Source organism: Littorina saxatilis, linkage group LG14 (genome assembly GCF_037325665.1).
Source record: "Littorina saxatilis isolate snail1 linkage group LG14, US_GU_Lsax_2.0, whole genome shotgun sequence".
NCBI classification, from domain to species: Eukaryota; Metazoa; Mollusca; class Gastropoda; order Littorinimorpha; family Littorinidae; genus Littorina; species Littorina saxatilis.
Window position 1 is genome coordinate 32,228,738 of NC_090258.1, and position 24,311 is coordinate 32,253,048.

At 41.8% G+C, this 24,311-nt stretch overlaps 2 protein-coding genes across 4 annotated transcripts in view; one reads left to right on the forward strand and one right to left on the reverse strand.

The window, feature by feature from the left end:
- The window catches only part of LOC138947585 (profilin-1-like), a 35,187-nt gene extending 17,147 nt beyond the window's left edge, over nt 1-18,040 (reverse strand). For both annotated transcript variants that reach the window (XM_070319087.1, XM_070319086.1), the window contains exon 1: nt 17,893-18,040. The gene's annotated coding sequence lies outside the window, so the exon portion shown is untranslated. The remainder of the gene's footprint in view (nt 1-17,892) is intronic.
- A 2,779-nt stretch (nt 18,041-20,819) lies between these two features.
- Nucleotides 20,820-24,311, forward strand: part of LOC138947586 (vacuolar protein sorting-associated protein 16 homolog) — a 38,677-nt gene continuing 35,185 nt past the window's right edge. For both annotated transcript variants that reach the window (XM_070319088.1, XM_070319089.1), the window contains exons 1-6: nt 20,820-20,873; nt 21,430-21,518; nt 22,327-22,430; nt 22,866-22,994; nt 23,289-23,433; nt 24,092-24,210. In XM_070319088.1, the coding sequence (XP_070175189.1) occupies nt 20,830-20,873; nt 21,430-21,518; nt 22,327-22,430; nt 22,866-22,994; nt 23,289-23,433; nt 24,092-24,210 (630 nt within the window). In that variant the 5' untranslated portion in view covers nt 20,820-20,829. The remainder of the gene's footprint in view (nt 20,874-21,429; nt 21,519-22,326; nt 22,431-22,865; nt 22,995-23,288; nt 23,434-24,091; nt 24,211-24,311) is intronic.

Here is a 24,311-nt window from a genome sequence, read left to right on the forward strand (position 1 = left end):
TATTCTTATAGTTGATTTTTCCTCCTGATCAACGTCTCAGCTACCACATAACAGCTTGTTGTTAAAAGATTCTCAGACAGGCAACGGCTCTAATTTTGTAACATTCTTAAGCATCACACATAAGTTAGTCACAATGCAAAATGTCACCGCAAAAGCTCATTCCACACAAGCCATAAATCCAGCAAAGCTCCTGAACCAAGGCTTAATCCACACCGAACACTCAAATATATAGTACTTTCAGCCCAATCTTGGTGATGTTCAGAAATAATTGTCAGGTTTGTATAGGCTGAGGCGATTATTTGGGTCACTGTTTCAAACTTCTCCACAGCCAATAACACCCTGACAGTGTTGTCTACAAAATGTATTGACGACAATTCTTATTAATATTAGGGAGCTGATCATAAAAAGTAAGTAATTGTCCATCATCAACTTGGTCGCTGCAAACTCCTGGCATTAAATTAATGTAAGTAGCAGCAAGCCAAACAACAAAACATGCAGCTGGCTTAGTCTCTTTTCCTCTAATCTCTCCTTCACATTTATCACCATTGGCATTGACAATGAGAATCACACTGCAAGGAACCTGTGGATTCTGAAGAAAGGCTGCAAGGATATGAAAAATGCAGCCATCCATTTAACCATCACATTCAAATGGATGCTCTACTCCTTGTCTTCTCAAAAAAGAAAAGAAATTTTCCTACAAAAATTGTTCTAACTGCTGTACATACCTCAATTCAATTTGGTGTTTAACGTCGTTTTCAACCACAAAGGTTATATCGCGACTGGGAAAGGGGGGAAATGGGATAGAGCCACTTGTCAATTGTTTCTTGTTCACAAAAGCACTAATCAACAAGAAGAGCAAACGCTCGATCGAGTCACTTTCGCAGTTCTGAATATTATATGAGGCATCAGATGGACAGGAAGAAATTGCTATTCACAACACAATGAGTCACGTTCACATAAAATTTGAGCCCGGTCACTTTTATAGTTTCCGAGAAAAGCCCAACGTTAAGTTGTGTGTTGCCGAACAGAAAAGGCTAGTTATCTCCCTTGTTTTTCTGATAACGTTCGTAAAAGGCTACAGATGTAAATACTTTGATGTAAAGAATAATCCTACAAAGTTTCAATCACATCCGATGAACTTTGTCAAAGATATAAAATGTCTAATTTTTCCTTTGACGCTGACCTGTGACCTTGAAAAAGGTCAAAGGTCAACGAAACCATCGTTAAAGTGTAGAGGTCATTGGAGGTCACGACTAAACAAAATATGAGCCCGATCGCTTTGATAGTTTCCGAGAAAAGTCCAACGTTAAGGTGGTGTCTACGGACGGCCGGCCGGCCGGCCGGACAGACTAACACTGACCGATTACATAGAGTCACTTTTTCTCAAGTGACTCAAAAATTTGCTCCAGGGGCTTGCAACGTAGTTATATTACCTTACTGGGAGAATGCAAGTTTCCAGTACAAAGGACTTAACATTTCTTACATACTGCTTGACTAAAATCTTTACAAAAATTGACTATATTCTATACAAACAAGAGGCGAAGCCTTCAAGGCTCACGTAAGAAATCGACAAACAGTAACACAAACTCAATCACTCCGTCACACACACACACACACACACACACACACACACACACACACACACACACACACACAGAGAAAGAGCATAGGTGAAACTGTGCAAGAAAGCGAGACACTAGATCTAGATCTCTCTGTCTGCATGTAGCCTACTTACAAGGACACGACTGCCAACTAGTCTCGGCGCGCTCAAAATAATAATGACCGAGACTGTCAGTACTTCCTTCGCGTGACGTCTAACCCTCTTACGTCATAATGTGACGTCAATGTAATGTGACGTCTTCAAATGTTAGAGTTTCTACCACAGACATACACACGCACAGACGCACGCACGCACGCACGCACAGACAGACAAAGTTACGATCGCATAGGCTACACTTACGTGAGCCAAAAACACTTAACAAGGGTAAAAGGAGAAACAGAATCCGTTAGTCGCCTCTTACGACATGCTGGGGAGCATCGAGTAAATTCTTCCCCCTAACCCGCGGGGGGTTGCTGTACATACGTAACAAACCGAAATGCAACTACATGTATGCATACTGCACAAGTGAAGCAGGATGTTCTGAACTGTAGGCCTAGTCGTAAGAACTTTCAGCCACTGTTGGAAGTTCATAGTTTCAAGGTAGTGACTTGACAGGCCATAAAAAGTAGACGTCAGACTGTTAATAACAAACACAAAGGCCTACAGCATGCAGGCAACTAAGGATGAGGAGCAAGTTAGCTTCTGGATTTCAGCGCATCAGCCCCAGGGGTAGGCAGAACCAGCATGCCATGCAAAAAAATGACTTTTACCTCTTTCGACTTTTCTGACGGTACGACAGCAAAACTCGAGCAAAAAATTCCCAAAACACAAGAAGGGAGATGATAGCTGTCTCACTGAGCTCCGATGAGCTGGGCAAATCACTTCTGATCCAGGTAACTCACAACTGTAACTATTAAGTAACTTTTGTAGTGAACGAGAAGAAAAAAAGTAACTTTTGTGTACGCCATGAAAGATCCATCCAGATCTTTACATGTCCTTCAATACAAGTATTCTCCAGACTTCTAGTTCTACAGTAATTACCACCATTCTACAGCCTCGGGCTGCTGACTGGTGAGTGTCAGAAGTCAATGAATTAATCTGCATGACTGACAATCAAAACCAGGATAAATCATGGGATATGAAGGGCACTAAAGGATTTAAGTCAGATTTAACGGGCAATAGCTTGAGCCGAAACCTTCTCCAAAATTCAAGTTTGTTCCTTGCCTGAAGGCAAAGAGTTCAAAATTGGCACATCAACATGTTCTGGAAAGGACAGTATCTTTAAGTGTTCATGCTGAGTCCAGTATGCAAAACAACTCCTCCAAGACTCAATGAAAATGTGGTATGCGGTAAAGAATAACAGGTAGCAGACACATCGTTTCCGTCCAGACACATCGTACATAGGGTGTATAATTCTATTGTAATGCATAAAACCTTAACACTACAAAAGTTGGATTGGATTGGATAAGATTTCCATGAGGGTAACCTCACTGGACTGTAAATCTTATCCAATCCAATCCAATCCAAAGAATAAATTCAACGTCAGCTAAAACGATGGAAAACCCAAGTTGTATGCAGAGAACACTCGATGCTTTTTGCGCAGTAACTTTGCAATAGAAAAAGCAATCCATAAAACAAGGTTTTAACGGTGACCATGACAGGTCAATATGTCCTGTCACAGAGGCTATAAAACATATCTGACACTGTGAGTGTAGCATGCAAAGCACATTTCATTTCAATATTCAGTATACAGTCTAGAGACATAGACACAGTGCTTGCAGCCAAGACAATTTTCCCTCTTTTTCTTTGCTGTGCGCGGGGGTGTTTCCAGACACATCGTACATAGGGTGTATAATTCTATTGTAATGCATAAAACCTTAACAAATCGCATTTTTAAAACTTAAAAGTGAGAAATTTTAATGTTTTCTACCCCAATAAAATCTCCTTTTTTGTATCGAGTCAACCCCTCCCAACCCCCCCCCCCCCCCCACACACACAACTAATTGAATCATCATAAATTTTCCTTCCACCATGAAATCACATTTTTCATTGAGTCAACAATTTCCTCTTCAGTTTTCACTCCATACTTTCAATCGAGTCAACATCTCTTCCAACTACATATTTTCCATCCCTGCACTCAAAAACTCCCTCTCCTTTGCCGCTGAAACAGTGGGCCACTTTTGATGGGGGGCTAAGGAATTTTACACCTGCCCTGGCAGATGAGCCATGGAGGCAAACAGGTCCATGTGTCAAGGTATCCGCCAGGTATGATGCAGCCCCCCCTCCTGCATACCTGATTACACCTGACCTCCCATTCTACCTGTGATAGGGGGTGTTGTGTTTTGCATGCAGTGCTTGATCCTTACCGCCAAGGTCTCCTACTTGCTTTACCTGTGCAAGTTGCTTGACTGTGAGTGCGACTGTGTTGGTGAGAATGAGGCGTGCAACAGTGTGTGTGTGAGTGAGTTTATTTGAATGTGTGTGTGTGTGTCCGCAAATGGGTGAAAAAGAGAGATGCAACATTGCAAGTGAGAGCGTTTGTGTATTTCACTATTTGTGTGTGTGTGTGTGTGTGTGTGTGTGTGTGTGTGTGTGTATGTGTGTGTGTGTGTGTGTGTCCGCAAACGAGTGAAAAATAGAGATGCAAGTGAGAGTGTGTGTGTATTTCACTATTTGTGTGTGTGTGTCTGCAAACGGGTGAAAAAGAGAGATGCAAGCGAGAGAGTGTGTGTGACAAGGTTTGCTATGCACCAACTTTCTTTCTTTCTTTCTTTATTTGGTGTTTAACGTCGTTTTCAACCATTCAAGGTTATATCGCGACGGGGAAAGGGGGGAGATGGGATAGAGCCACTTGTCAATTGTTTCTTGTTCACAAAAGCACTAATCAAAAATTTGCTCCAGGGGCTTGCAACGTAGTACAATATATGACCTTACTGGGAGAATGCAAGTTTCCAATACAAAGGACTTAACATTTCTTACATACTGCTTGACTATGCACCAACTATTCGCACATACATTGTATGTATTTGAAGAAAAAGTACAAATTCAGATTCCTAATATGAAGCTGGCCAAGTGTATGGGGGACACACTCAGGTGCATTGATGGGGGGGGGGGGGGGAGGGAGATAGTCAACTGCTTTTACATTTTGGAGCATACTAAACCATTCCACCCCCACCCCTTACAAAAATATCCGATAATTTCAAATAAAAATTAAAAATATCACAAACATGAGATAAATCTACCAAACCCACAACCATCCCTTCCAGCCTACCTATCCAGTATTCATCTCATGTCTCCCATCCCCCTTCACAGTACCAAACACCAACCTTCCCTTCCAGCCTACCTATTCAGTGTTCATCTCATGTCTCCCATCCCCCTTCACAGTGTCCAAACACCAACCTTCCCTTCCAGCCTACCTATTCAGTGTTCATCTCATGTCTCCCATCCCCCTTCACAGTACCAAACACCAACCTTCCCTTCCAGCCTACCTATTCAGTGTTCATCTCATGTCTCCCATCCCCCTTCACAGTACCAAACACCAACCTTCCCTTCCAGCCTACCTATTCAGTATTCATCTCATGTCTCCCATCCCCCTTCACAGTACCAAACACCAACCTTCCCTTCCAGCCTACCTATTCAGTATTCATCTCATGTCTCCCATCCCCCTTCACAGTACCAAACACCAACCTTCCCTTCCAGCCTACCTATTCAGTATTCATCTCATGTCTCCCATCCCCCTTCACAGTACCAAACACCAACCTTCCCTTCCAGCCTACCTATTCAGTATTCATCTCATGTCTCCCATCCCCCTTCACAGTACCAAACACCAACCTTCCCTTCCAGCCTACCTATCCAGTGTTCATCTCATGTCTCCCATCCCACTTCACAGTACCAAACACCAACCTTCCCTCAGAACCCCTGTGTACCATCTGTCTAAAGTAAGCACCATGCAACAAACAGGCTTAGACAACAACTAGCATTTCAAAGGGATGAAACACCAGGGCATTTGAAAGTCAAAGAAGTCACCAAGTTCTCAACTGAGCCCGGGCAAGAAAGTCAGATCCATGCTCAGAGGGGAGAGAAGGCCCTGCTATTTATATCCCATTAACGGCTGATTCCAAGAAAACTTCAACCCACATTCTGCATGGTGAAGGCAGCAGCCCACGAGTGAGTGAGTGCCAGACTTCACTTCCCCACTTCTCATCCTGATACCCCCGGAGGCTATTTTTAGCCCCGCAGCCAGTTCTTTTCCTCCCCGGCCCCTGTGTGTCTGCCTTCACTTTTTTCCTCTCCATCTCTCTCTCCAACATACAGAGCGCTGGAAGTTAGCATACCTGGTAAGAATGATGTGCTAGGTAAGCTGACTGTATCTACACCCAGTCTTCTTGTCTCTACCCTCTCTCTGTCTCTACACCCCCCCCCCCCCTCCCTCTCTCTGTTGTTGTGTGAATTGCTGTGACTGTGAGGCTTACTCAAGGCTTATTGCAGACTTTTACTTGTTTTAGGCTAGACAAGATAGGTGTGGGGAAGAGGCAACATGTGGCCGTATACACACACACTCACACATGGCAGCGTTTATGTTTGCATCATCACCTTTCAACAACTGCATGAAACGATTGCATCATTCCGCAGGCCATCACAGAGACCGGGAAGAGTTGTTTGGGGGGGGAGCAAGTAGGAAAGCTGTCTTGATGTGGTTCTGGCACAGTTGAGGAAGTAAAGAGATTATAGTCAGTATGGTACATACGGATGATGATGAACAGCAGCATAGAAAACGACATTACAGTACAATCTCCTGACCAGTTTGGTTTAAACTTTAATGAACCTTGATGTAACAAAGGGCTAAGAGCGACCCATCAAAGAAGAATAGGCCAAATGTTAGAAGAGACAATGAATGAGAGAGAGAGAGAGAGAGAGAGAGAGAGAGAGAGAGAGAGAGAGAGAGAGAGAGAGAGATCAAATCAAATCAAATTTTATTTTTCGAGGGTTGTGGCGTAAGCAATACAACGAGCTTTTTTTCAACCAGCCCTCGCCCAGAGAGGGGACTAATCTAATCACATATTTACACGGATATTAACGTAGAAAAAAAGGTGGAGAAAAACAACAACATATGAATATTTACACATTACATATTATACACAAATATAAAGCATCGTATATGTAACGTAGTGAAAACAATGCTGAATACACATGCATGAGTAAATGTGTTATTAATTTGAGTGTTTTTGTGTGGATATAATGAACACTGATGCTTTGGACAAATGAAAATATAATCAAACGAAGTCTTCCATCACTGTGATTTTTCGTAATTTAACATTAAATACAGTGAAAGGTGTTTTTTGAAAGTATTGAGACTCATTGGGACTCTCACAAATTCCGGGAGAGAATTCCACAGGACGCTACCAGAATAGGCTAAGCTTGATTTGAAGAGATCTATCCTTGGAATTGGGACGTTAAACTTTCGGTTTGGTTTCACTTTAAAGTTTGCAACGAAAGTTCGTGGTGCACGGCCGGAAAGTATTTTGTGAAGGAGCACGCCTTCATTTAATTTAAATCTTTGTTTTAGTGGGAGAATCTTAAGTTTCTTATAATCATCAAATACAAGACTGGATTGTTTCAGTAAAATTAGTTTCAGCGCTCGCCTATGTAAACTATACAATGGTTTTAAAATATTAGCACTGGCAGAGTCCCAGATGGTTGAACAATAATCTGTGATGGTTTGTATATATGCGTTAAAGTATAATAACCTTGAGTGCTGATCTAGAAAGTGTTTAATTCTATTTAACTGATATATTTTTCTGGACATTGTTTTACATACCGACCGAACATGATGGGCCCAAGACAAATTATTATCGATATTTACTCCCAAAACTTTATGATCTCCTACCTCCTCTATTGCGTCGTTACCAATTAATATGGAATGAGGATTGTTTCGTATGTTTTGTCTCTTTTGTCTTGTTGTTATTAACATGTATTTGGTCTTTTTAGGGTGAAGACTCATGTGGTTATACTCCGTCCAATGAATGAGATCATCTACACTGTTCTGCAACGATGAATAAACTTTGTCTAATTTTTTATCAGTAGTGTGTAGGGTCGTATCGTCAGCAAAGAGTTCGCAGTCATCATTAATACTAAGAGGAAGATCATTAATATACAGGGAAAAGAGTAGTGGTCCAAGGACAGAGCCCTGGGGAACCCCGTATAACACAGGTCTTTTGCTGGATACGGTTGAATTAACGCAGACAGACTGCTCTCGCCCAGCTAAGAAAGAGGAGAGCAGGCATAAGGTTTGGGGTGACATTCTATATTCAACTAATTTTCTTAATAGTAATTCATGATTAATAACGTCGAAAGCTTTAGCAAAATCGACGAATAAGACACCACAGAGTTGATTATTATTAATGCTACTAAGCCAACTTTCAAGAAGGTTTGTTAATGCTGTGTGGCACGAATGATTTTCTCTAAAACCTGACTGGTTGGAATGTATAAGATCGTATTTCTTCAAATGAGTGGTCAAGTGTGTAAATATGTGTTTTTCAAGTGGTTTTGATAAAACAGGAAGAATTGAGATTGGTCTGTAATTGGCGGGGTCAGAAGAACTACCTGATTTAAATAGCGGGATTACTTTCGCCTCCTTTAATTTGGTGGGAAAGTAGGATTTGTCAAGGCACAAATTATAAACATATGTAAGGGATTCTGCAATAAAAGGGGCAGACAACTTCAGAATTTTCCCATCAAGATTATCCAAACCACGAGTACCTGTTTGTTTTAAGCACAACAGATAATGGAAGACTTCGCTAACAGATAGCAGAGGAATGTCTAAATTATGGGTAATATTTTTTGAATCACAAAACTGTTTCAACTTGTCCAGATTATTCTGTTTCGATCTATCAGTTGTAATTATTTTGTCAACAATAGAAGTAAAATGAATGTTCAGATCATCAGCAGGTATATCAATAACGGAAGATTTTACTGTATCTTTACGAGATAATTGGTTGATCACCTTCCAGATGGCTTTTGAGTTTTGTTTTGAACTGGATGCAGCGAGCTCACGGTAATACTTTCTACGAGCTGCACGTTTCATGGACGTTACTTTGTCTTTCTGTGTGAGAGAGAGAGAGAGAGAGAGAGAGAGAGAGAGAGAGAGAGAGAGAGAGAGAGAGAGAGAGAGAGAGAGAGAGAGAGAGAGAGAGAGAGAGAGAGAGAGAGAGACTCAGACCTTCATTACAAAGCCTATTCTTCCAACCTGTCCTTTATACAACACATAAAGACAGACGCACATAAAAAAATATAAATTCAATCATATAAAATACAGAAATACATTGTATGGAATGCAACACAATGTGCATTTAAGGAATTACATTTAAGGGGAACTAAAAAATTACAAAATTACATTGACATAGTTATATACCTTTCATTTGGGAATAAAGTTGCTCCGATCAGCTACACATCCGTTAACACTAGTACAAAATGTGTTAACTAATAAGAGAGAGAGAGAGAGAGAGAGAGAGAGAGACTCACAGAGAGAGAGAGAGAGAGAGAGAGAGAGGGAGAGGTGAGAGAGAGAGAGAGAGAGAGACTCAGAGAGAGAGAGAGAGACTCAGAGAGAGAGAGAGAGAGAGAGAGAGAGAGAGAGAGAGAGAGAGAGAGAGAGATGGAGAGAGAGAGCATAAAGATCTGAGAGGGACATTGCTTAGCGATCGTGACCGTCCTAATGAGCTCAGTGAGTTTGAAGGAAGGAGCATTGCTTGACTAAAATCTTTACAAACATTGACTATATATTCTATACAAGAACCACTTAACAAGGGTAAAAGGAGAAACAGAATCCGTTAGTCGCCTCATACGACATGCGACATGCGGGGTGCAGAGAAATAAGGATGTGGAAAAGAAGACTTTTGGTAAGTGAAATAAAGGTGATGGATCCAGTCAGGTAGAAATAAGACAAGAAAAGAATTGGAAAACTGCAGGGAATAGTAGGGAGAGTTTTCTTGGAAGGAAATATAGGTGAAAGGACTGGTAAGGCAGAAATAAGACAAAAGAAGAGAAGAAACAGAACCCTTAGTCGCCTCTTACGACATGCTGGGTAGCATCCGGTAAATTCTTTCTAGTCCCAACCAATATGGGACTCCCCCTAACCCGCGGGGGGTCACTTGGAACTGAACCAGGGCCTCTGTAACCCAGATGTTTCATTCCTCCCCGATTGGCTGTAACAGGTGCTCCTCCATTCACTTGCAGACTCCCTTGCATATGCAATGGGATTCTAAATCAGCCCACAGACACAGCTTCAAAATGTGATGCATTGAAGAAATGTGCACACATACTATCAGTCTGAAAGGATGTGTACCATATCCAACACTAGTTAACTTTCATGGGATCAGGCTTTGCGATTACACAGTCTGGATGATGTGGGACAGGACCCATACTGATACACAAGGATTTGCGGTAAAAAAACAAACAAAACAAGAAGGGCAAAGCCCATATGACTCACATGCTTTACACATTTTTCCTACCAAAATACATGCAGACCTGCCTACCCCTGAAATGTACCATGTGTAGTTTTGGGTGTGAAAATAAGGCAAATGTGTAGTTTGGCAGGTGAATGTGTAGTATTTCAATTTGATCAACCCAAACCGCAAAACAGAACAGTTACTTATACCGTACTAAAACAAACACTCAACACTCCAAACAAAACTATTACAATGTGAACAATACTCCTCATACAAATACAAACAAAGCCCCCACAAAAATACAAGCCAAGCATTAAGTTTATTTGTTAAGAAAAAAATTATTAACTAGTTTGGAACATTTGCATGGGTGAAACTGATCAGAATTAAAAATAAGGAAAATGAGGCCGGGGTCCAGGGGCCGCCCACGCCCTGGTGGGGTGCAGGGGCAACGCCCTCTTAGGGGGGAAGAAAACGAAAAATCAGGCTTTTTAAGGGTAAAAGTAGGCCTTTCCTGGTATCTCAAACACACAAATTTGCACAGTAAACAATGATAACAAATGCCAAGCTGTAGTCCGATAATTCGCGCGCTCAGGGAAACAAAGATTCAGCGATGTCCGGTCACTGTGTTAGAGTCTCAGATCGGATCGCCGGCGAAAAAAAAAAAAAAATTTTTTTTTTTTTTTTTTACAGATTTTCAAAATAAGGAATTTTTTATTTGACCAATTTCATTTGGCGGATTTCCGCCCTAAGGCGGAAAAGTTTCACCCATGCATTTGTTAAAAAAAAAGCTATGTTGAAGGGTATACAGTTCATATACAGTGGGACCCCCTATTCAAGACCTGTGACAATCTGAGAACATCAAGTCACAAAAAGTACGGACTGGGAGTGCATATAAACAGAACAGGTTTGCGTCGGCAATAATAATAATATGGCAGGTCATTGCCTCTGCTCTGGTTACCGATCTCTCAAAAGTGAGCTTGTCTTGGTCTTCTTTCCCTGGCACGGGTTTCTTCACAAAACAGACCAATTTTTCCTCTGCTTTGGTCGGGATTTCTCGAATTCCTCATGAGAAGTGCTTTTCTTGTGGCGGTTACACGGTCGTAAAGCCCACTGTGCTTCTCTGAAAAAGCCGTGTTGCACACAGTGCAGTGGGCAAAATGCTTCCCTTTTCTCCACGAAACTAGGCATGGATGCTCCTCATAGTACTTTGGCAGAAAAGCCTTGCTGGGAGTTTGACCAAGCTTCTTTTTTTTGCTCCGTGGCGGTTGATCGCCAAAGTCTTCTGAATCCGTGTTCGTCGCTGTAGCCATTTTTTTCCCTCCAGAAAGAATGAGCTACGAAGTGACCGCGTTCAGAAAAGTATGTGCTGAAACGCCCGCGATAGTTGTAATAACAGCAGCAAGACCAACTGACTACGCTACTCTCGCGGGCGCCGGGCATGTTTTGCACGCAGTACACAACCGGTTAGTACAAATTATGGATCGGAACTCGCTCGCGTTTTTGCGTATTCAAAATGTCAAAATGTGTAGTCGAAACGAAACGTTTGCGTAGTATAAGACAAGCATGCGTAGTTGCGTAGTTTGGGGACCAAAATCGTAGTTTACTACGCTCAATGTGTAGTGTAAACAGGTCTGTACATGTGACCTTGAGGTCAAGGTCATCCAAGGTCATGCAACACAAAGCTGTTAATTCAAGACATAGGAAGTACAATGGTGCTTATTGGCTCTTTCTACCATGAGATATGGTCACTTTTAGTGGTTCACTACCTTATTTTGGTCACATTTCATAAGGGTCAAAGTGACCTTGACCTTGATCATATGTGACCAAATGTGTCTCATGATGAAAGCATAACATGTGCCCCACATAATTTTTAAGTTTGAAACAGTTATCTTCCATAGTTCAGGGTCAAGGTCACTTCAAAATATGTATACAATCCAACTTTGAAGAGCTCCTGTGACCTTGACCTTGAAGCAAGGTAAACCAAACTGGTATCAAAAGATGGGGCTTACTTTGCCCTATCTATATATATATATACGACTTGTGTCTGTTTGTCTGTGTGTTTGTGTATCTGTCTGTGTATTTGTGTGTTTGTGTATTTGTGTATTCGCCATGCACGGCCAAAGTTCTCGATGGATCTGCTTCAAATTTGGTGGGCATATTCAGGTAGACCCGGGACACGACACAACCTGGTCGATATTTCAACACGTGCTCTCAGCGCGCAGCGCGGAACCGATTTTGGTTCCACCTCAGCTATTTTGGTTCCACCTCAGCTTACTACTATTTTTAGAGCGTCTTCGGATATTCCCGGCGTTCTGTTACTGTTACTATTTTTAGAAGGTCAACGCAGTGTACAGAACGTAAATTGGACCCGTAAATTATCCTCACTGTAAAAGTGCAAAGGTCGAATCAATTTACAGCCACGCGAAAAATACACTGTCATCTATCTCTCTATACATACGGCTTCTCTGTGTTTTTGTGTGTGTGTGTGTGTGTGTGTCTCTCTCTATATAGAGCAACACCTGTGCATTGTTCAGTTCTGTTTGTGATGTGGTCTGGCGGCTTTTGTGTAATTTTATGTACTGGCCTTCCTTTGAGAAGCCATAACTTGCTCAGTCCTGTTTGAGTGGAGTTCGCCTCCAAAGGTGATTAACACGGTTACATTCGTCGACAAGGATGGGACTCGATATGGTCAGGAATGGCATTATGGCCACTGAATCATTTTCGTGCTGTTCCCTAAGCTTGGCGGGTCCATTGTTCGGACCCGGCGAAGCCGGCGTACGGCTCTAAGTACTTCTTCCCGGCGAAGCCGGCTACCCGGCGAAGCGGGTATTCATTCTAGTATATCATATATAGGTGAGGTATTGAATCTCAAAAACTTCAGAGAAAATGGGAAAAATGTGAAAAATAGCTGTTTTTTAGGCAACATTTATGGCCCCTGCGACCTTGAAGCAAGGTCAAGATGCTATGTATGTTTTTTGGGGCCTTGTCATCATACACCATCTTGCCAAATTTGGTACTGATAGACTGAATAGTGTCCAAGAAATATCCAACGTTAAAGTTTTCCGGACGTACGGACGGACGACTCGGGTGAGTACATAGACTCACTTTTGCTTCGCATGTGAGTCAAAAAACCATTATGGCCCTACACGAACCCACGCCATCCGATAGGGGATAAACTTTCTCCCAGTCAGTTTGCAGAGTATGGGTCGTACACAACCCACGCCATCTGATAAGGGATAAACTTTCTCCCGTCAGTTTGCAGAGTATGGGTCCTACACAACCCACGCCATCCGATAAGGGATAAACTTTCTCCCGTCAGTTTGCAGAGTATGGGTCGTACACGACCCACGCCATCCGAATAAGGATAATTCCTTCTTTAATTTCATATTCATTGTATACGATGGTAGACCCACAACATCTGTATGTGTGTGTATGTGTGACTAGTGGCATTTTTCATTGAATTTAACAATGGCAGCAATCTGCGAACTGCATATTCATAAGATCCACAACCATTACAATGTCAACATGAGAGGCTGTACAAAGCATTATCCCCCCCTCTGCTTGTTTCTCTCTGTAAACTTGTAGGGCTAGTTATTTTTCGTTATTCCCCCCTCTGCTTCTTTCTCTCTGTAAACTTGTAGGGCTAGTTATTTTTCGGTAACTTACCCAACAACCAAAATCACTTACACAACAACGGGCCTGAATCCTCGATAGCTCATGGGCAGAGACTGTACACATTGTGGATCTACTTTTTGCGACTCAAAAGTTCAGAACACTCTAATGTACAAAATATACATTTCTGGAGCAAACAATACAACCATACCGCATTTAAACCAGCAACTACAGGCTTGAACACATGAATCTCAATATAAAATCCATGAGTTTGGTTGTTTTCTGAATTCAGATCTGCCGTGCACAATCGTTTATCGCTAGCAAGATTCCAAGGAAAAGTAACTCTCATACTTTGTCTAGCGACACGAGTAGTTCCCCTTCCAGATTTCGGCTGCATCGACAAGACTGCAATCCGACGGTCAGTTTTCAACAATATTTCATTTTATAAACAGATCACACGCAATCAATTGCAAACATTTAATCAACTTGAAGAACATGCAGCGGTTTCATACACTATTTTGCCCCAGAAAACTGAACTTCATACAGTTTTTAACGTTGGAACACGAGTGTAAAACTTCGTCTGCTAGTCACATTCGAGGAAAGAACATTTCCTGAGCGATACCAAAACATGAACAGAACACACAGTATCTGCCTTTACCGCCACAGCAGAATGACAAAATAACTGTGTACTTGATTTTAGTTCAAAACATGGAAACTGACAAGAAGTGTTAACAAAATGTAATGATTTGCACGGAACTATACAACCGTGCATTAATCGATCGCCTGCGCAGGTAGACTGGTTGGGTGAATATGATTTGATCAAACTTTCGCACAAAAACTCCTCTTTTCTTTGAATAACTGAAGAAAGGAGGAATAAAGAGGTTACATACCTCGTCTCAGTGATTATCAAAAATAATGGTCTCAGTTCGCGGTCATGAAAAAGCTCGCTGAAGCTCGCATTTTTCATGATCCGCTAACTTCGACCATTATTTTTGATAATCACTGAGACTCGGCATGTAACCTCTACTTAATTGCATGGAGTGGGGAGGCAGCCATTCATTGATGAGCCAACATCACTTGTATGCATAGATAAGAATGGGCTCCTCATTGCCAAGAAATCCAATGCAAGAAATATCCTAATGCTTCATGTCTTTAATAATAGGGCGGAACAAAATTATATAATCTTGGTTATGTGTGTGCGTGTCTGTGTGTGAGAGAGATAGAACTAAGAAAGAGGGAGAGAGAGAGAGAGAGAGAGAGAGAGAGAGAGAGAGAGAGAGAGAGAGAGAGAGAGAATGTGTGTGTGAGCATGTCTACACAAGTGCCTGTGTACTGACAGAGATAACTCAATTATCTCCAAAATTCTTCATGGCCACTTATCAGTCAGTGAATCAGTGTCTTGTCTCAAATTCAAAACTTGATCTTTGGCAATGAATGAAATAGTCTGCATATATATGATATGCACCTAAAAAAATAACATTTCAAGAGTGAATGAAACAAACACGCATAATCGTATTCACAAATGCTCTCAGTCTCAGCAATTCTCAAAATTCTTTGAATCTCTACAGGTACACATGAACTGATGAAGCCTGAAGGACTAGAAAAAATAAAATGACATGCCAGGAAACAATTTGTTTTCTTTTTGATAAGCACAGAATGACAAATACATGTAAGTGCCCCCACCCCCTTCCAAACTAGACTGCACAAGAGTTGTGGACCAAAAGACAGGATCTTAACTTCTGGTGCCTGTGGCTGTGGGCCTGTGACTCCAGTGATAACAAAGATAATGACTGGCCAGGGATGCTGGGTGCTGACAGGCAAGAGATGCAGTGATAACCTTGATCTTATCACACACACACACACACAGGGGCCAAAGAAAAATCTGTGGGATGTCTGAACCAGTGTGCAGCTGCATCTGAATCTGTGAATGTCTCTAAATAACTGTCAATGTACATGTATCCCTATAGATCTATAAATATAGAGTAGAACCCCCCTTATTAACCACCCACCCCCCCATTTCAGATTTTAACTTTATAAGAACCTCCCCCTCCCCCCCCTTTTTTTGTTGTTGTTGGTTTGAAGACATTGGTTCAAAGTCAAACTTCAATGGTTGTTTTTCTCCAAATTTCTGTTCTTACCATCAGTAACTGAGTAAGGTTACCTCCTCCTCCATTTCGTGGTGTGCTTTTCTCAGATTTTGTCATGGTCATTTATTCATTTATGGAAGGGGGTGGGGGGTCAGTGGGAGGTCACAGTAGTTGGCTTGGTACACAGCAAAAGTGCAACTTAATTACTCTCTCTATCTCTTGTTTGTAGCACACACACAAGGAGTGGATGGATGAGGGACGGGTAGGGGGAGAGAAAGTTTACTCTGAAATAAACACCAAGCAACTTGCTAAATTAATCTCTCATCTTGTAAGCCACTCCACTCATACCCAGTCCTTTACTTGATTTCCTCTTCCCTTTTCACTGGATTTCCATTTAAAATTGTCTGCAAGCTCTCATCCAGAAAAAGTATTTGCATCTCCTTCTAAGAAAATGTCTGATAAGCTCTCCATGAAAAACTGTTGGAAGTGATGAGGAAATAACTATGCAAACCTTGGGGATCAATTGTCCCAACAGGCCAAGAGGACAGCTCCTGCATCATCAGCAAATAATGGCTTCATGCAAATGTAAACACTGCATCTATAAAGAGAGCTCATAACAAAGAGGATCTTATCTTGTGCACTGTTTAGAGCAAAACTGAGAGTAAATGGGGGAGGAAGACCAGAATGTTCTGTTCTTAATGTGTTGATCAATGGTATTTTACCACCTAATGGCAGCCTCTTGTATTCCCTTAACAGCAAATACATGTTTTTAAATTTACAACAGGTTTCCCGCTGGGGTTGTCTGGTTGAGGCTTGGAAGTTGAAGGACAAAATTGGACGCACCAGTGGTTCAAACAGAAAAGGTTATGGCGAGGTTTTCTTTTAAAATTAAAACTTTAAATTAAAAGAAGCATAGACAATTAGCTTTCATAGCGTAACTGATTGTTGTACTCTATACATTAATTGTGACAAAAACAGGTAGAAGTCAAAAGGTATACTAAAGGTATACTATTACTAAGGTATGAACTGCTGTAGTAGTCGTTTTGTGGTATGTCTTCGGTAAAACTCACAAGTACAACCAAAGGTGATATCAAGAAAAGGTGATAAGTTTAAAACCATTCTGTCCAAAGCGATTTTGCTAAGTTGAAGTAGAAGTATGGTTTTGACAACACAATTTTACTTTTTTTCAGTAAAATGAAACTGCTGAGGTACACAATACAGCTAACTCAGTAAGTTGAGTAACTGCTAACAGTGACACTAACAGTTCTACTGAAGATAGGAGTACATTGTGAACCACTGAATTACTTATTTTTATGCAATCTAAAGAGTCTTGGTACTGGTAGTCACTGCCGAGTGCAGTGCAGTGGTGCTTAGGCTTAGCAGTAGCAGTAGGGTGTACAAATACTACAACAGGAACCTGCTGCTCAAACTAACAGAAAACATCTCTGTTCATAAATTTATACAGCCTGCACACATCTGCAGAAAACATTACTTTCATTTATCGTGACTGTTTTGACAACTACAAAGTGGGTCTAATGGTGATCTCAAAAATGAGTTTTCTGTGCTGTGAGTGTGAGTCAGAGAAACCGCTTTTCAGACTACACAGATTGACAGAAACCCGGTGAACGAATTGCGAAACTAGACTGTAGTACCAACTAGTGTATTGTAAAGTCGCTCATGTCTGTTATCGTTTCCTGCCACTAAAAACAAGGCAGAACATGAATGAATGGAATGTCAATCACACTGCAAATAGACACGAGAGAATGTTCCACGGTCTTGAAATGACTCATGACTGTGGATACGCCGTAGAACAGGATTGCCGGAGAAGAAGAGAGACACCGACCGACTACACGTGAGGGGAATCCGCCCACCAAGTTGTAGCCTACTTGTAAAAGTCTGCAACTGACGTACAGATTGACGGCGCTAATCAAAACACACAGCAAAAACACAGATCTCCAAATACTCAAAGATAACAATTGTGTCACTTCTATTTCAACGCTGAAAGAACAAGGGATGAGCCGGCGATACTCGGGTCATGATTTCCAGTCAGACGATACAGACATACAGTCTGAGGGATGCCAAACTTCAGAAGTAAGCCGACGATAATTTCAACAAATGATTTTCCAAGAAAGTATAGAAAACTTACTTGTTCGATATGGCAGAGAAAGCAGGGGTATTTGGTCCGCAGATCTGGTTCCTTCAAGGCTTTCTCCCTCTTTTGCACTGGAAGCGTGTCTTTAGATAAGTCGGCTCAAGATGGAGGTCTGAGAATTGAGAGAAAGAACGACGATCTGTTCGTCAACCAATCAAAACACGTCGTTCCTGCCATTTCGACCATACGGAAAGATACGGAAAGGGAAGGGAGATAATCGTTAGGCCGGAAAGTTTCGTCTGCATTATTCCCTCTCCATTCTTCATCAATTTCTCAGTATTCTCAGTCGTCGGCTTGCGCTGTCTCAAGCATTCGCAATTTATTTTTTAAGAGAATGATATCACTATTAAGAAAAAAACAATCCCCAGTATTCAATTAAATCACTTGTAAATTGTAATGTTCAAGAATATTATCGCATGGAATAGTTTGCAAGGTACAAAATAAACAAACTGCTTTGCACTGAGACAGAGGAATTCGTGTCCGTGTGTTGAAACTGACCCAGAATCCTGATAAAAAGCAATAATTTTGACTTCGAAATTCGATTGCTTCCGATAAAGATTAATAACAAAAACTTTTATGTTCAACTTCAAAGAACATAATTACGTGTTTAGTTAAACTATTGATGGAGACAGATATGAGAGAGCACAGTTTATTTGGGGCAAACACTCTTACATGCACATGAAATAACGTATATGTGATGCTTTTGTTCAACTCACAGGAAACAAAACTGTTATTAAAAAAATGTACAATTTTACTGTAAATCATTCTTAATTTCTTCACATAAAAAAAATACTACACAACAACAACAACGACAACGAGCAGACAATATGAAGGGGGCGTGGTCAACATGTAAGGGACACTACTCGTACTAGTCTTGTGATGTCTGTATCAGTCCAGTCCAAAACAGAATTCCCTTTATGGAAGATACAATTCTGAATGAGGACTAAAGCTCTCTGATCAATGCTGAATATACTCTCTCTCTCTCTCTCTCTCTCTCTCTCTCTCTCTCTCTCTCTCTCTCTCTCTCTCTCTCTCTCTCTCTCTCGCTCTCTCTCTCACTTCCATAATCCTTTAAGCACTTAATAAAGTCATTAAAAAGTTTTAAAAAATGTGTCAAAAAACACTTAATGTCTGAGTAGTTTAACGCGTTTTGATTTACCACACTTAGTATTACGCCAAAGATATGCTGTGCATTGTATATTCTGAACATATTTTTGTTGTACTATTGCTACATGTTCGATTGCTACCAGCTTGTACTTATAATTACTTGCATAGTATGCATTTGATTTTATGAATAACCACATAATTATGTATGCTCTTCATGCCTCATCTTCATCATCATCATCATCACGAGTCACTGATCATCATCATCATCAGATCATCATCATCATCATCATCATCATCATCATCATCATCATCATCAGTCGTCGTCGTCGTCGTCGTCATCTTTATCATCACGTGCTGAAGTTTTCTGACCTCCTTTTGTTGGTAAACTTTTTAATTTTTAATTTTTCCATTTTATCATTGTGTGTCTGTGCGTCCCAAGGACAGATTGTAAGAAAAGTCCGACGAAGCCTTAAATCTTAATCCTTGTTAAATAAAGTTCAATTCAATTCTCTCTCTCTCTCTCTCTCTCTCTCTCTCTCTCTCTCTCTCTCTCTCTCATGGCTCTCATGTGCTTGTGGATGAACGCAATAGCTTAGTGGATAAGATGCCGGCTTCCTATGCGGAGATAGGGTTGAGTGTTCAAATCTCGGTTTAATCCGAATAAAGTACTCCACAAAAAAATTACTTCAGAGAAGAAATCTCGTGACGATTGTTTTTATTCCGAGTAATCCTATTCAGTATTGTACGAGCAAAGAACTTACCAAGGAAAACAAAACAAAACAACAAAAACACCACACACACACACACACAAAAATACTCCCACCACGACATTTTTACTCCACAAAATGTTACTCGAAGCAAAAATTTTGTAACGAGATTTTTGAATAGAAGGAAATACTTCGTGGGGCACTTTCCTCTCGTACGAAAAAAGGTAATCCCAGCACGAACATTTTATCCCCCGAAAACTTTACTCCACATGTTACTCTTGGAATAAATTGACACATTTTTTGTTTGTTTGTTTGGTCGTTCGGCGGTACGCTTCTTCTGTTCTTCTCAAGTTGTTGTTGATTCCCAGTCTACCTGAAACCGTTTTGCCAGTAACTGTAAACAGTAGCTTCTGTCATTGAGTTGTATTTTCAGACGAACTCAAAATTAGGCAGTGACATTTCTGTGGCGCCCTACCCCCTTCAATCGTAACCCCTGTTCAGTCCCCTTCTACCAACATCATTCTATAGTCTCTCGATCCCTGCCCGGCTCCCACGTTCTGCCCCCTTAATCTTTCATCTTCCTACAGTTGCCCCCCCCCCCCCCTCTACACCAGCCCCCCTCATTCTATTACCCCGCCTCCACCTCTACCCCATTCCATCTTCCCTACCCCCACGCCCAAACCTCTCCCATTTTCAGTACTCTTGTTCCTTCAGTCTAGCCCCCCCCCCCCCCCCGCCCCCCTCCCCCTCATCTTACCCCCGCCATCCCTATACCCCTTTACATCAGTCTTCACCCCTGTTCCCCTCCACCCCCCCCCCCCCATCTTCTGTCCCTCCTCCCCCCCTTCGGTCCGTACCGGTTTCCCATCAGTCCTCCCCCCCCCCCCCCCCGCCTCCCCCCCTTCCAACCCTCCCACCTCCGCATCTTCTCTCCATACACCTGCCCCACCCTCTTCCATCTTCAGCCCTGTTCTTCTCTCCCTCTCTCCCCCCCCCCCCCCCCCCCCCCCCGCCCCTGCATCTCCTTTTTCCCATTCAGCGAATCCTAAACCAGAATCAGTCGGCCCTTTTCCTAAATGGGTGAAATATTTTGCAAGGGACGTAAGTCAGCAACAAAATGGCGACTGCAGATTGGAACCCACTGGGAGAAACATATTACAGGTGCTGTTATAAACGTTCCGAACAGTGTTCTTATGTGAGCAACGTTGAATTCGGTATTAAATGAGCTACATTTTCTTTTTGATATAATACTGTTTGCTTCTGAAAGCTTCAGGAGATGTACGACCTCAAAACAGTGGCTGTGTCTGAGAGTTGTTTTTGAGACTGGAATATTTATTTGGACTTGGAGTCACGCGCTATTTATTGTAGTTTGTACATGTAGACTGGCTCAATACCGGTATTACTTCTACATTATTCATGAGCAGCACTGGCCTACAGAAAATTAATGTCAAAGAAGAGAATGGGAATCATGCTCACATGCACACACTCAAAACACACACACACACAGTCACACACACACTGACAAACAAACACACACACACACACACACACACATACACACACACACACACATACACACACAATTCACTGATTCAAAGCACACGTACACCAGCACCATTTTTCTTGAACTAATTCTAATCTAAATGTACTAGCCGGCAAATTGGGACATTTGATATTTGTATTCATTTTCTATGTGTGCTTGTCCCTGTATTTTCAGAAAATGCGAGATTTACAGCATGGAATGGGCGGGCCTGGTAGACCTGTCCAAGTTCACTGTAGCTGCTGCTGCATATGGTGGACCCATTGGTAAGATTCTACTTAGTGATTTGACTCTTTTGAGAGTCGCTTTGTTTAAATGGGTTTTGACCAAATGTATTCAGATAGTCTGGGAGTGGGAATCGAGGAGAGGCAGGTGGTGTGTGTGTGTGTGTGTGTGTGTGTGTGTGTGTTTGTGAGTGTGTTTGTGTGTCAACAACTCACTGTGTTTGTTACTGTACTGTATGTGTGCGTGTGTGTGTATCACTGTGTTTGTCAGTGTGTGTGTGTGTGTCACTGGGAATCGAGGAGAGGTAGGTGGTGTGTGTGTGTGTTTGTGAGTGTGTGTATGTGTCACTGTGTTTGTCACTGCACTGTGTGTGTGTGCGTGTGTGCATGTGTATCACTGTGTTACAGTCACTTGAGTCAGTGGGTGTGTGTATGTGTGTGTCACTGTGTGTGTCACTGTAGAGTGTGTGTGTGTGTTATCACTGTGTTTGTCAGTGTGTGTGTGTGTGTGTGTGTGTGTAGAGTGATTCAAAGAAAACTACTGAACAGATCTTCGTGAAACTGTCCGCATAAATTCTTTCAGATGATATTCCCACACGTTTGGGATTTTTCATTTTTTTTATAAATGTATCTTTTTTTTTATATAATTGATTGAACGTTAAAACTGCATTTATAAACCAGCTTGGAAGCTTACAAATGACTTAATGAATTAGTTCGTTAAATTCTGAAAATTATAATTAAAATTACAAGTTTAGATGATGGCTGACCTCAGGTTTTCAGTGTTAGTTTGAGGCTGACAGCTTGACTAAATGTTTTGATATCGCTTCAAGCTACTTGATCTTTGTTCCAGCCCTCCTGAAGGATGAGAACAAGCTAAACCGTGGGGCAACGACAAACATCAAACCTGTCGTCAGTGTGTACAACGCAGCAGGCAGACTGCTGAGCCAGATACGGGTTAGTGCCTTGTTCCTCGTTTATTTTGTTTTCATCATGTTTTGAAAGGAGGCAACGTATTGAAGCAAATACTCAATGAAAATGTTTTGCTGATAATAATAGTATTGATAATGATAAAAATAATTGGCGAATTCTGAAAAATAACTCTGTCAGATTTGTATGGGTTGTGGTAGAGTTGCTGTTCCTTGCAAACATTGAGTCGAGCTGCATGTGACTTCTCCACATGTGGTCGCTCAATCCATGCACACACGCACACATGTTCACACACACACACACACACACACACACACACACACACACACACACACACACCACCACCATACAGACACACAAACACACACCTGCACACAAACACATTCACACACAGCTAGAGATGATGATTAGCACTGACTTACTGCATTCATTGATTTCATAATTACTCTCTGTGTGTTTCAGTGGAGCAGCGGTCGCATCATGAAGATGGGGTGGACCATCATGGAGGATCTTCTCTTTGTTCAGGACGACGGCGTGGTGCTTGTCTACGACATGTTTCTTGGCTTCAAGAGAACCTTCAGCATGGGACAGGTGTGCATTTTCACATACAGTGCAACAAAAAAAGAAGCCGCTTCTTCCCCTCTCGTAGCCCCCTCCCTTCCCCTCTCCTATTTGTTGTTGCAAGAACATTTGTACCTATACATATTTTTAATCCAGGTTCCGATTGACATGAGGTCTTCTGAGTTGGAGAACAACACTGCTTCTGTTGTCCCCTCGGTGAAACAAATGTAGCTTGATTTCTTTGTGCACATCTCTTCTTAATCAGTTTGTCTATGAGGAAATTTTTCGGTTTTTTTCATTGTGTGTATTTCATTTTACTTGCAGGAAGCAAAGGATGTAAAGATTTTGGATGCCAGGATCTTCACAAGCTTCCAGGGGACTGGGGTGGCTGTCATGACGACTTCATTCCGTATTTTCCTCATCACCAACACAGAGTCGCCTCGCATCATCAGACTAGCTGAAGTTCCGGGTAGGTTTTTGCTTGCTTGGCGTGCTGCTTAGACCACAAAAAGGACATTGCTGTTTTTCGACCAACCTTTCATATTTAGCTGCAAACCCAAAACCTTTTCTGATAAAAAAAATTTTTAAACATCGAAAAAAAGCATTCCCCCTAAAGGAAAACAAAAATATGAAGAAACACACAAAATGCACTGGGCGGGGATGTAGCTCAGTCGGTAGCGCGCTGGATTTGTATCCAGTTGGCCGCTGTCAGCGTGAGTTCGTCCCCACGTTCGGCGAGAGATTTATTTCTCAGAGTCAACTTTGTGTGCAGACTCTCCTCGGTGTCCGAACACCCCCGTGTGTACACGCAAGCACAAGACCAAGTGCGCACGAAAAAGATCCTGTAATCCATGTCAGAGTTCGGTGGGTTATAGAAACACAAAAATACCCAGCATGCTTCCTCCGAAAGCGGCGTATGGCTGCCTAAATGGCGGGGTAAAAACGGTCATACACGTAAAAGCCGTGGGAGTTTCAGCCCATGAACGAACAAACAAACAAACACAAAATGCAAATTGGAGGGATGGTTTCTTCTTTTTCTGCGTTTATATGCTGAAACTCCCACGTATACTCGTGTTTTTGCATGAGTGGGTTTTTAAGTGTAGAGTGTTTTGAATGTGGCGTTGCAGATCTGAATGCTGTTCCCAACTGTTGGGACATTGTGGTGATGGACAGACAGGTGCGCGCTCTGGTGGGGAAGGGCAGTGAACTCTATATTGTGGACCAAGGGGGACAGTATCAAAAGCAGGTAGAGTTGTGGAACTTCTGCTGGTTCAACGTTTATTTTTCTTCTTCAGTTTCTCTTCTTTTTTTCTCTTTTTTTTTAGCAGTAAGTGCTTTTTCGTGCAT